This window comes from Copadichromis virginalis, linkage group LG6 (genome assembly GCF_057382275.1).
Source record: "Copadichromis virginalis isolate Kocher_CV1m ecotype Utaka linkage group LG6, C_Virginalis_male_GT1.1, whole genome shotgun sequence".
NCBI classification, from domain to species: Eukaryota; Metazoa; Chordata; class Actinopteri; order Cichliformes; family Cichlidae; genus Copadichromis; species Copadichromis virginalis.
In genome coordinates this window covers 44541544-44553077 of record NC_140623.1, presented here as the reverse complement: position 1 = coordinate 44553077, position 11534 = coordinate 44541544, and the positions used below count along the sequence as shown (strand labels likewise).

Sequence of the window (11534 nt, the reverse complement as noted above, 5' to 3'; positions counted from 1 at the left end):
AGATCATTTGTAACCTTCACTAAAGCTGTTTCTGTGCTGTGCTGAGCTCTGAAACCTGACTGAAACTCTGTGACCATGTTCCATCCAGTCAATTGTCCAGTTCGATATCAGCAGCAGGAAAGATGCAGAGTATCCTCTGGATACTTGGGAGTGAGCTCTGTCATTACTACAAGGACTCTTCATCAGAAACACTGTCTGCATTTACCTTTGTCAGGAGCTCGAGCTCCTCACTGTCCTGCAACACAAAAAAGAGACAAGGCATCAGAATGAATGAACAAGTGATCAAATCCAGTGGACAAATCTGCAGACATTGAGGCACTGTGCACATCTTTTTTCTGTTTTCAGAAAGTGGAGGGCAGTATTTACTCCCCGAAAAACACCGGGGAAGTACCGTGCATTTTAAAGCCACGGCTGCCAATGGAGAGGGTATTTTTGTTAGTGCTCTAGCAAAGAAACAAACACCTGAAACCTGGCATTTCACCTGATTTACAGGGTTTCTTCAATACAGAACAGGACGCTGGGGATGAAAAGAATTCCAGGATAGTATCCCCACAGACTACTGTATTGTTAAATAGCTTCTTCCATCAAAAAACACTTGACTACTAAAGGAATTCTATGACGTAAGGCTCCAGCATGAGCCTGGATGCTATTTTCATAGCTGGGAATCAGGTTTCCTCTTGCACTCAAGAAATGACATTACAGAGAAACAAGAGCCAAGTTTCCTGCAGAGCACTTGGTATGTGGGCGGGAGTAGAGGAAGTGGATATACATCGGGGTTAGGTGAGCGAAGTTGTGTGAGGAAAAGGAGTGTGTGGGCTTGTGTGCGTGACTACTGAGGATTTGTGGTTTGTCTCCTACCCCTCTTGACCTCTCAAACACCTCCCCGTTGATGACCCGTAGTTTCTCCCGCTGCAGGCTATATTCCAGGTCCTTGGGCCAGCTGGCATTGTAGATAAAGATGGCCAGCAGGACCGTGGGTGCCTGGAGGAAGAAGTCCAGCGAAGGGTGGAAGTCAAAGAGGAAGAGGGAGAGGCCTGTGACCAGAACAGTAGTGAACTGGCCAGTCAGCACATGGAACATGTTGTCTCTGAATTTTAAGATGAAGGCCACGGATAAGCCCAGGGCAGCTAGGGAGAACACAGAAGATTATGAGTTCTTCAAATGCATACTAGAGATAGATAAATGAACTAGTCCGGTTAATAACAAATTACACCCAGCAGCTGGATTAGTGTAACTTAGCACTGATGCCAGAAGCAGGACCAAATACCCACCAGGCTCTGTTCAAAGGCATAAAACAACTCAAGTACCAGCAGCTTACAAGATCACAAGTTAAGATGATTTTGTCTGTAGACGACAGAAATTGTACAAAGTAGTGGTTTTGCATGCTACAGTCTTTTGGAGCCCCCACCCCAACCCCTCCTCTATTTACGCCAGCTTTCATCTGATTGGCTGCCCCTACATCTGAGCTTCTACAAACAGAACCAGGTGCTGCACCACTTCCTCTGCTTATCAATTTGACAGACTTCCTTCAACCCAGCCATGCCTTCCAGCTCATCCTGGAGGACACAGTATTCCCCAAGCCCGCTGAGACCTCCTCCCAGTAGGACATGGCCAAAAACATCTCACCTACCAAGGAGTCCAGGAGGAATCCTGGTTAGATGCCCCGAGTACCTCAACTGTCTTCTTTTGATGAACATATTTTCTCTTCCTCAAGAAACTTATATAATCCACATGGACATGTTTGCATATAATTCAAAGCAGCAAACTAATTAAATTAAATTAAATTAGAGTGGACATCTCCAGCAACAGAAATGACAGTAGGAGATCTCAGTTCAATCAACATCACACTTATGCCTGCTTGATATTCATCTTCCAGTCATATGCTGTATAAAACAGTATTCAAATGTCCCTCTGATGTGAGAATGATGCACTACAGTGCTGACTGAAGTTATCAATCTTGTGATAGGCAGAAACACCAAAAGTTAAAAATGGAACAGTCAGGTCACTAAACTGCTGAGACTGGAGTGGGGCTGGTGGAAACTGTGGCAGACCAGGGCACTGAAACATAGACAGACGGTTCTTTTGCAATGAAAACCATAAACACCCATGCTCCCGGTAGGTTTCCCCTGTGTCAGCTGTTTACATTATAGGTGCTTATACAGTAACCATGGTAACCACGGACTCTGAGCGGCTGGCTCGACGAAGGTCAGACAACAATTTTACATATATGATCTTCAAACAGGACACAGCCATTATCCGTCCTGGCCTCATATCAAATGTGAACGCAGACTGAGTCTATGTTTGACGTTTGCTTTATATCTAATCTTCCTCTCAAACATTTAAACAGCAGCGAGTCTGCAGCTGAGGGAACACAAACTCAAATTGTCGGAACAGGTTTGCTCGTTTCTTGCGTGTATTCATTTGGTGATTTATTAAATGTGTAACTGTTATTCTAATCTGCTGCTGAGTCTCTTACGCTGATGAAAATGCAGAAAACACAGATCACGAACACCTGTTCAACCAATCACTTTCATTCCACTTTGATCTGCGACAAACTGACGGTTCATCTCTGTTACAGTGTTGCGTTAGACTGCTATATTTTTTTGTTCTTTATGCTGTAGATTTTCACGTCTCTGGAATAGTTGGCAGTAATAAGGATGATCTTCTGTAAAATCATATTGATATGACCCGTGACATATTCGTAGATGTCAGTTAGACTAGTCAGCTGGGAAACTGTTAACTCAGAGCTGAAGATATCGTGGATATGCTGACCTCGCTCCGTGGTGTACAGGTCCGTTTACCCTCATGATTACTATTCACAATAAAAATATTAGCCGAACATCATGAAGTCTGTATGTGTTTCATAGTGTCGAACAACCTTTGTACAGTTAAAGCCAGCAGTTACTACATGACGGAAACACCAACATTATCTCATTTATACGTTTATACGCAGGTCACGCTGATTACTGAACAAAAACCCAAAGATCAGCTGTTAATCAAATTTATTTGCTCTCTCTCCTCCTTAAACATGTTTTTAATGTTAGTTATAATTCAGAATTGGCGACTGAACATCAGGAAATAAAACCCCGATAAATATAACCTCAGTAAAAGAAGTCAGTGTCAGCGGGGGTTATTACAGCTGTGTACCGGGGCCTGCGCTTTGTCAGTGGTAATAACAACTTGATTGCTTGCGAGGCAAACGGGTCTATCCTGGGCAGACATCTCCAAAATCATCGAAGCACTTTTGCAAAGAGGCTGTATCTTGACAAACCGACCAGACATATGAAGATTAAATCACTACATTCTCGCTAAAAAAAATATTAAAACGGTATTTGGTGGCACACAAACAGGGTTTTTCAAAGTTCAGTTCTGTGAGTTTCCACATGCTGGTTGTTGTTGTTAGGTGTGGCTGTGTGCAGACAGGAATAGGACCCAAGGTGCAGACTGTCACAGGCTGGGTCTCTGACCCAGCGCTCTGAGTTCATGTTTGTATTTGTCTCATTTTGTTATGTGATTTAGTTTGTGTTATTTCCTATCTGCCTTTAGTTTAGGCAGTTATTGTTCCTGGGTTTTCTATGTTTTGGGGTTTTGTATTTATTCATCACATATTAGGTCTGTTAAGTTGTGTTGTCATGTTTTAGTTTTAGTATTTCCTGTTTTATTCTGACAATGTCATGTGTTCTTTGTTTATTGTATTTAGCTTTCCTCTCCTGGTCCTGTCATTAGGTTCATGTCTGTCAGCTGTTTCCCCCATGTGTCTCCACTTCCCCTGATCACCTCATGTATGTATTTAAGCCCTTTGTTTTCTGCATGCCAGGGTCAGGTCGTCTGCTCATCCATGTCTCAGCTCCAGGTACCCATGTCAGTTCACTATGGTTAAGGTTTTTCATGTTTTGTTATTAGTTCACCCAGTTTAGGTTATTGTTTAGTTTTTACCGATGCCCTGTTATTTTGTACCCTCATTTCTAGTCTCAATAAACGGCTTGTTTTGTTAATCCACACCACGTTTTGGTCTGTGTTTGAGTCCTCCTCTGCAACACATACGGTCTGCCCCAGCCAGACCGTGACACAGACTCCGGAGACAGAACTTAAACAAAAACAGCTTTAATGCTGAACGCAAACATGGCATAACTGGAAAATGTCAAAAATAAACTAACACCGGTGGACAGGCAAAACACACAGCAAAATAAACGGTAGATTGCGACACGGACACAGAGAAACACAGGGCTTAAATACACAGAGGGAGCAATCAGGAAATGAGTAACAGGAGGGAAACACAGCTGGGGCAAATCAGAACTGACGAGACCAAAGAAGCGTAAACTGAACACACTGAGATAAGACACAGACCTTCAAAGTAAAACAGGAAACGCATAACACAGACTGAACAAAGACACAGGCTCATAAGCAGGCACTACAAAGGGAACAGAGACGTGGGAACAGGGCAGACACAAACACTGACTGAACACGGGGATATAGGAACTTAAGATACACATAGACGCGAACTAGACAAGGCGATGCAGGTGATAGGGGAGACAGAGCAACTAAAGAAGACAGAGACATAAGCCATAAGACAGAACTCAAAGAAACCAAAAACTAGAAAGTATACATAATATTATAAACTCAAAAACCCTGGGTCGACGACCCAGGCATCCTAACAGTTGTGTGCTAAAAACAATGGCCACCAGGCCAAAGCAATGGTTTTGACTCGATCAGTGTTAACCCCGCCTCCTGAGTTTGATGGGTGAGGTTGACAGATAAAATTATTTCATGGTGAGACCTGAAGGAGTCAACTGTGCCAAAATGAATTAATTAAATACACAATTAAATAATTATTTAAATGTGGCAATAATTAATTAAAATGTGAAATAAATAAATAAATAATTAAATGTGTCAATAATTAATTAATTAATTACATTTGTTGTAAATATTTATGTAATTAATTATTTCCGATAATTAATTAATTTGTGCATGTAAATGGTGAGTCCTCTTCACACACTGAGGTTAATTATGGAGTTCCACAGGGTTCAGTGCTAGGACCAATTCTGTTTACATTATACATGCTTCCCTTAGGCAGCATCATTAGAAGACATAGCATAAATTTTCACTGCTATGCAGATGACACCCAGCTCTATCTGTCCATGAAGCCAGATAATACACACCAAACTGCAGGAATGTCTTAAAGACATAAAGACCTGGATGGCCGCTAACTTTCTGCTTCTTATTTCAGATAAAACTGAGGTTACTTTCTAGGAAGTTATATTTCATGAGAGCTTTATAAGCTAGGACAAATGATAGATAATCTGTTAATGCTTCACAGATCAACAGTAAGCTAAAAATATTTTTTATCATTGCAAGGTTGTAAAAATTTGCTTTGGCTTAAATATAAACCCCTATTTAATGCCCCTGTGTACACACAGTGTATGTGTGTTTGAAGGTGAAACAGGCATGAAACATTCAAAAAGAGAGGGCAGGCAGGGAGGGGCCGTGCTAACACCTGCTGCTCTCTGGCAGCAGCACCATGCTCTCCCTTGTTTTAAATGCACTTTAGAACAACACGCAGCAACACTACACATGAGCGGGAGGAGGGAGGTATGGGGTCTTCACACATCCCCGTTCTCTGCTAACCATCGGGGCGGGGGGGCTGGGAGGAGATGTTGGCTGTCCGATTGGCCTCCCTACTGCTGCGGAGCCTGGGACGATCTGCTTGCCTCCACCCCGGGGGGAAGGGTAACATCTCTTGGGTCTGGGTTCTGTTTCCCCCTCTGGGGGCGAGGGTACCTGGACCCGGGGTATAGAGTATGTTTGGGGAGTGTGATTGTGTGTACATGTCCATTTATGTCAATCCTTACGTTGGGTGAGTGCTGAGTGTTTGTATATGTGTGCATGAGGGTGGGAATGCATGTTTGTGTCTGTGTGTGCCTGTTTGTCTGTGTCTATATGTCAGGTCGGGTCTTAGACTCCACCTCTCTGGGAACTCCCAGGTCCTCCAAGGCCTATCTCCCCTCACCACACTCCCTGTCGGTGACTGATGCCCTCAGGGGTCGGTGCATTGGTGGTTCTTGGTGTCCGGGGCTGGGCGCTCAGGTATGTACCGGCTCACTCCCGGTGGCTACCTGGCGGGGCCTGGCGCCTGTTGCTTGGTCAGGCCTCCTCCGGGGTGCGGGGGGCCCTCGGGCCTCCGGCCTCTGGGCCTGCAGCTCAGTTCACTCTGGCACAGCTGGCTGCTGGCAGAGCCGGCGGGCACGCCGGTGCAGCCCCCTCTAGCTTCTGCTCGGTGGCTACTGGGTGACGCTTCGTCTGGGGATCCTCAGCCCTTCCCATGAGTGTGGCACGGATGCCCCTCCAGTGGTCCTCCTTGGGCTCTCGCACTCTGGGGCCTCTGGATGTCTGGGGCCTGGATCTCCTCCATCTGGATCTCCTCCATGCCTGCTTCATGCCCTGGGGGACTGGGCTATGGCTCTCTACATCCTCTTGCAGACCATTACATGTGGAAACCATTTGAATACAAGCGCGCTGATCCACACAGGTGTGCACACGGGTGTTCACTGCTTGTAGACTTAAATTACACCTTTCTTGGCTGCTACTTCAAAGCACATTGTGCGCTGTCTGTCCTGCGTGCTGCACAACAACATTGAATAAATAGTATTTACTGCTGTTTACACTTAGCTAGATTATTGCGATGGTGTTGTGTTTAGTATGTTGCTTTGGTTTTTTTTGCTTGTTTTCTATTCTTTTTCTCTCAACAGGTGATCCAGGAGATTTTTTTCTCCCCCCCCCCTTTCTCACTGTCCCTCTCCCCTTTTGTTTTTCTTTTCCTTCCTCTTTCTTTCTCCCTTTCCTATCCCTCACTCATGTCTGTCCCGTCTGTAACAACTGAAAATAAAATAAAATAAATAATAAAAACAAAGGTCGATCAAATGGACCAATACGGCAATGCCACAATGATCCTTTTGGCAAAATAAATCCATTGGGTATCCTTGTTGGTCTTCAGACAACAATTCTGATGGCTAAAGAAACAAATGGGACAGGCAAAAAAGAAAAAAGAAAAAAAGTGAAAGGTTACTTGTCGGTCAGAAACTGATATAATGTAATTGTAGATTTATTGGCTGATTGTTACCAATAAAACATCTGACTCAAGGTCAAGCTCATACGCGTGAAAGACCATTTAGTGTTTTTTACAGACTATATTAACCTGTATGAATATGCAGAAGCAACAAAAGTCTGAAGGGAGCCAGGAAGAAATGTCCAAAATCTTCAGCTTGTGCAAACAAAACAAAAACGTGAGGTTTATCTTGGGCAGAAAGTCCTGCTGACAGCAGTTATTTGGTTTCACAGAGAAGGAAAGTTCACCGTGGGCTATTTAAAGTTTACATGTATCTTCCACAAACCTGTCAAACATGTCAGGTTGTTGAGATTTGCAAAGTTGAGACAAATGCCTCTTTTTGAGATGTGCGATAATAACTTTCAAGTTACTGTGGAAAAGTTGACTAACTGGCCGGCTGAAAAGTCTCCTGCCAGGGGAGGAAAAGAACAACAGTTCAGATTTTTGCCAGTTCCGTCATCTGGGATCCTTCTCCACATCCGCTGGTGAACATGCATTAACTCACACATAGTGCTCATGTGCATAAACACAGGCTGATAATGTCTGGAAAGTTGCAGTAAACAAAAAAACATTACTTGTTCATTTGATTTCATTGCTTCTTCATTTGATTAACATATTCATGAATATTCTGACTAACATTTTGGCAAGCAGGGACATGACACAGGCCCGTGTGAAGTGAAGGAATAAACATGTCATCAAAGGGAAGTTTCATAAAGAGTTCTGCTCTTTTAGCTATCTCTTCCCAGTAAATGAATCTTTGTACTTTCGGACTTGCAGAAACAGAAGATTGTTATGGGCGGCTGTGCATCTTCCACTAATCGGAAGGTCAGTTGTTCAATCTCTTACAACATTTCTTATAGGGTACAGAGTACAGTGAACAGGCACATCATGACCGTTTACGATTGTCAGTAGTTTGTTGACATTATATACTAAGAAGGAATACAAGACAGTCAGAGAGTTTTCAAAGAACTACGTGCACGGGTGAGAGAGAATGGATACTCACACCGAAGTGCTGCAGTCAGGCTTTATTTATACACAGAAGCAGTTTCATGACATTTCCTCTTTTTCAGACTTGAGTATATCTAAAGATAGTAAAGATGTATGTGTGAATGTATGTGTGTGTGTAGTCGCTCTCTTTCAGAGAAGACGGTTTTTTCCTGTTACCAAGGAGCCTTTTCCTCTATTCAGCAGTTAAAGCAGAGTTCATGTGTCTATGCACACGTGTCAAAGGCATAAAAATATGTGAACACTATGTGCTCCTTTAAGCTTTGCATTACATGAGTAAATAAACAGATAATACAGTAAAACAATAGAAATAAGCAAAATAGTAAAATCTCATAACATTCCCTGCTGTTGTTCATATATGTTTATGTACTTCAACTACTAGTCACTTGCGTGTGCATTTTCAACTAGTGTATCATTTTGTAAAAACATACATGATCAGCTTTATTAGGTATACATAGTTAATGATTAGAAGTCATCTTCTTCAAATTGCATTTCTTCTTGTTGTTTGCTTTGGGATAATGCGACATAAGCTTGCATTCTTACAGTGAACATTCTGCTTATCATGTTTCGGATACAGGGTAGCACACATGTTGAGAATAAGCAAAGGAGTATGAGAAGTACTCCAATGAGCATTAGTCCTTTAATAAGCAATGTCTTCCATGACCTGCTAAGTAGCCAGGTCAGCCAATCTTCTGTTGAAGCATTCAGAAACAGTCCAAAACGGTAGTCGAGTGTCTCTATCCTGAGCATGTTTTTGGCATTACCTTACTCCTCCATAGGTTGCGTTGCAGTTGCTGGTATGGCCCAGGGGGTGGCGTCCTTGCCCTGCCGCTTGGTAGAAGCATAGAGGATGCCACTTCTCTGGGAGTGAAGCTTTCATGCTGATTGCAAAGTGTTGTCTTCCAATGCTGGCAAAACTTGCTGCACATTCACTTTGCCAGTGACTGTTCATCATGCGACCATAGATGGTGGGGTAGACTGAAATTGAAGGCATGTGAGAACAGACATAACATTCTTTTTCCTCCACTCTGTTGTGTATGTATCGATACCAGGCGTTATTCATCCAAGGGTGAACATGGTCTTGAGTCATCTCAGAGAGGTGGGAATTGTCGTGGGTCCACCTCTTAGGTCGGGGAATAGTTGGTTCTGTCCTGTGGGTACCGCTGGGCATCAACCAAAAGAGCGCCGTCATCAGGAGGACGGCCATCAGACAGAATATGCGGCACATGAGTTGCTTTCCTTTGATGTCACAAGCGCCCAAACACAGCTTTGGGGCTGGAGCTGGTGCTGGCATTGATCCTGGGGCTGGTTCTTCTTCTGGATTTATCAGATTGTTTTCCTCAGTCATCTTGTTGAGATTTTATTCAGGCGTCCCTGGTGTTATTATTGGTTCTGCTCTTCGGTGGGATAGGTCAGTCTTTATTAGTGTCTGTTCTTCAGTGATGACCTGGAACCCCTAAAACTTCTGGTGAGTAGACCCCGTGCGAAGCGAAGAGGCGGGATATACCCAATCAGCCCTTCCTCCACCGGCAGATCACTCAGAAGCCAGGGGAACCGGCGTCTTATTGTGGTGCAAACACTTTCTTCACGTGGGTTTGATGTATCCACGAAGGTCGTTCGGCTATCTTACAAGCTGTGGGTGTGGTAAGTAACACCTGGAAGGGACCTTCCCACTTCGGAGCACTCCAGTTTTTCCGCTGGAGGACTTTAATCAGAATCCAATCACCGGGGTTCAACCTGCAAGAGACTGGAGAGAGATCACTCGGCAGTTGATTGCTTAGTCTCACTTCTTTATTCTCAAATAGTTTTATCATCCATTCTGCCATTGTTGTTTCTGCTGCAGCTTTATTAATTGGTTCACTGGTAATGGGCAGTGGGAATGCCCTGCCATGTATAATTTCAAATGGGGTCAGACCTCTTGCTCCTTGAGTTATTCTCATCCATAGTTTAACTAAACTCAAACATTCAGGCCATGGTCTTTTAGTTTCTTCCATACATTTTCTTAATCTCTGTTTAATTGTGCCATTAGTTCTCTCGACTAATCCTGCACTGCTTGGGTGATAGGCACAATGGTGTTTTATGCTAAAACCTAAAGCTTCAGAGACTTTGCTTATTACTTCATTTACAAAATGTGTGCCATTGTCAGATCGTATTAAACTTGGAATGCCATACGTGGGTATAAAATGGTTACACAAACATTTTGCTACTGAAATTGCATCTGCTTTTTTCACTGGGTATATTTCTGGCCATTTAGAAAATACATCTATTATCACAAGTGCATATTTGGAGGATTGTGATTCATTTAATTCTATGAAATCCATGTGGATAGTGTGAAATGGATGTGGTGGTTTAGGGAAATGCCCTCGCTTTGGTCGTAAATTTCCCTGTGCGTTGTGTCTTTGGCAAACCATACATGTTCTGATAAATTCTTTTGCTGAACTTTCAAAATTTTTTGTGTAGAATTGTTTAATTTGTATAAGTAGCCTCCCCGCTGTTGACACGTGGGTTTTCCCACGGGTCACCAACGCTGCCGCTTTGTGCAAAGATTTAGGTCATGTCATGATATCGTCTTGTAATATTGCTCCGTCTTTTAACCAGGAGGATTTTTCATTTTGTGATGCTGCTTTTTGTTCGTCTTTCAAAACATCTATTGATATCAGAGGGCAGGGGGTTAATGTAAAAGCGTCTGCTTCTTTTCCTGCTGCCTCTTTTGCTGCCTTATCTTGCAAAGTCATTTCCTTTAGTGATGTCTGAGTCATCTTTCTGATGTGCAGCACATTTACATAAGGCTAAATGTCTGGGCAATGTGATGACTTCCAGCAGTCTTTTCAAAAGACCACCGTGTTGTACTGGTGCGCCAGTTGATGTTATCATACCTCTGTTCTGCCATATCTTCGCAAAATGGTGTACTGCAGCGTAGACGTACTGGCTGTCTGTGTGTATGTTTATATCTTTGTCTTTGTATAATTCACAGGCTCTGATGACTGCTGTTAACTCTGCACTTTGGCCTGAGTGTGAAGAGGTTAATGGCCGTGCTTCAATAACTGTATCTATTGTGGTCACAGCATAACCAACACAGTTTCGTCCAGTTTTGTCCTTGCTTGCGGAACCATCTACAAAGATGTCTACAAAGGATATTTGTGGTGTGCTATATATGTCAGGTCGCGGTTTCGTTTCCTCATCTAGCTTGTGCAAACAGCTATGTGCATCACCATCTGTTTCCACAGGAAGCAGAGTACTCGGATTTAGCTGGTTACACTTCTCTATAGTATTATGTGTGACTGTGAAAGCAGGATGCCTACATATGATAGCTGTCTTGCATGTGTTAGATATGAGAGGTTCGCTTGCAGCAGTATCGAGGTAACAGCGTGTGGCACTTTAACAATTAAAGGGTGTCCTAAAATGATATCAGCTGACTTTTTAACTG

At 43.2% G+C, this 11534-nt stretch overlaps 1 protein-coding gene across 1 annotated transcript; it reads right to left on the bottom strand.

Annotated features, from left to right (window-relative positions):
* Positions 1–205: 205 nt before the first annotated feature.
* On the bottom strand, positions 206–1424 carry LOC146708675 (UDP-sugar transporter protein SLC35A5-like; the record flags this gene model as incomplete). The annotated part of the gene is made up of 2 exons (XM_085460814.1): positions 859–1424; positions 206–235 (listed from the first exon to the last, which is right to left on the bottom strand). Coding segments are annotated over exons 1-2 (252 nt in total), but the record flags the coding sequence as incomplete, so codon positions are not given.
* Positions 1425–11534: the final 10110 nt, after the last annotated feature.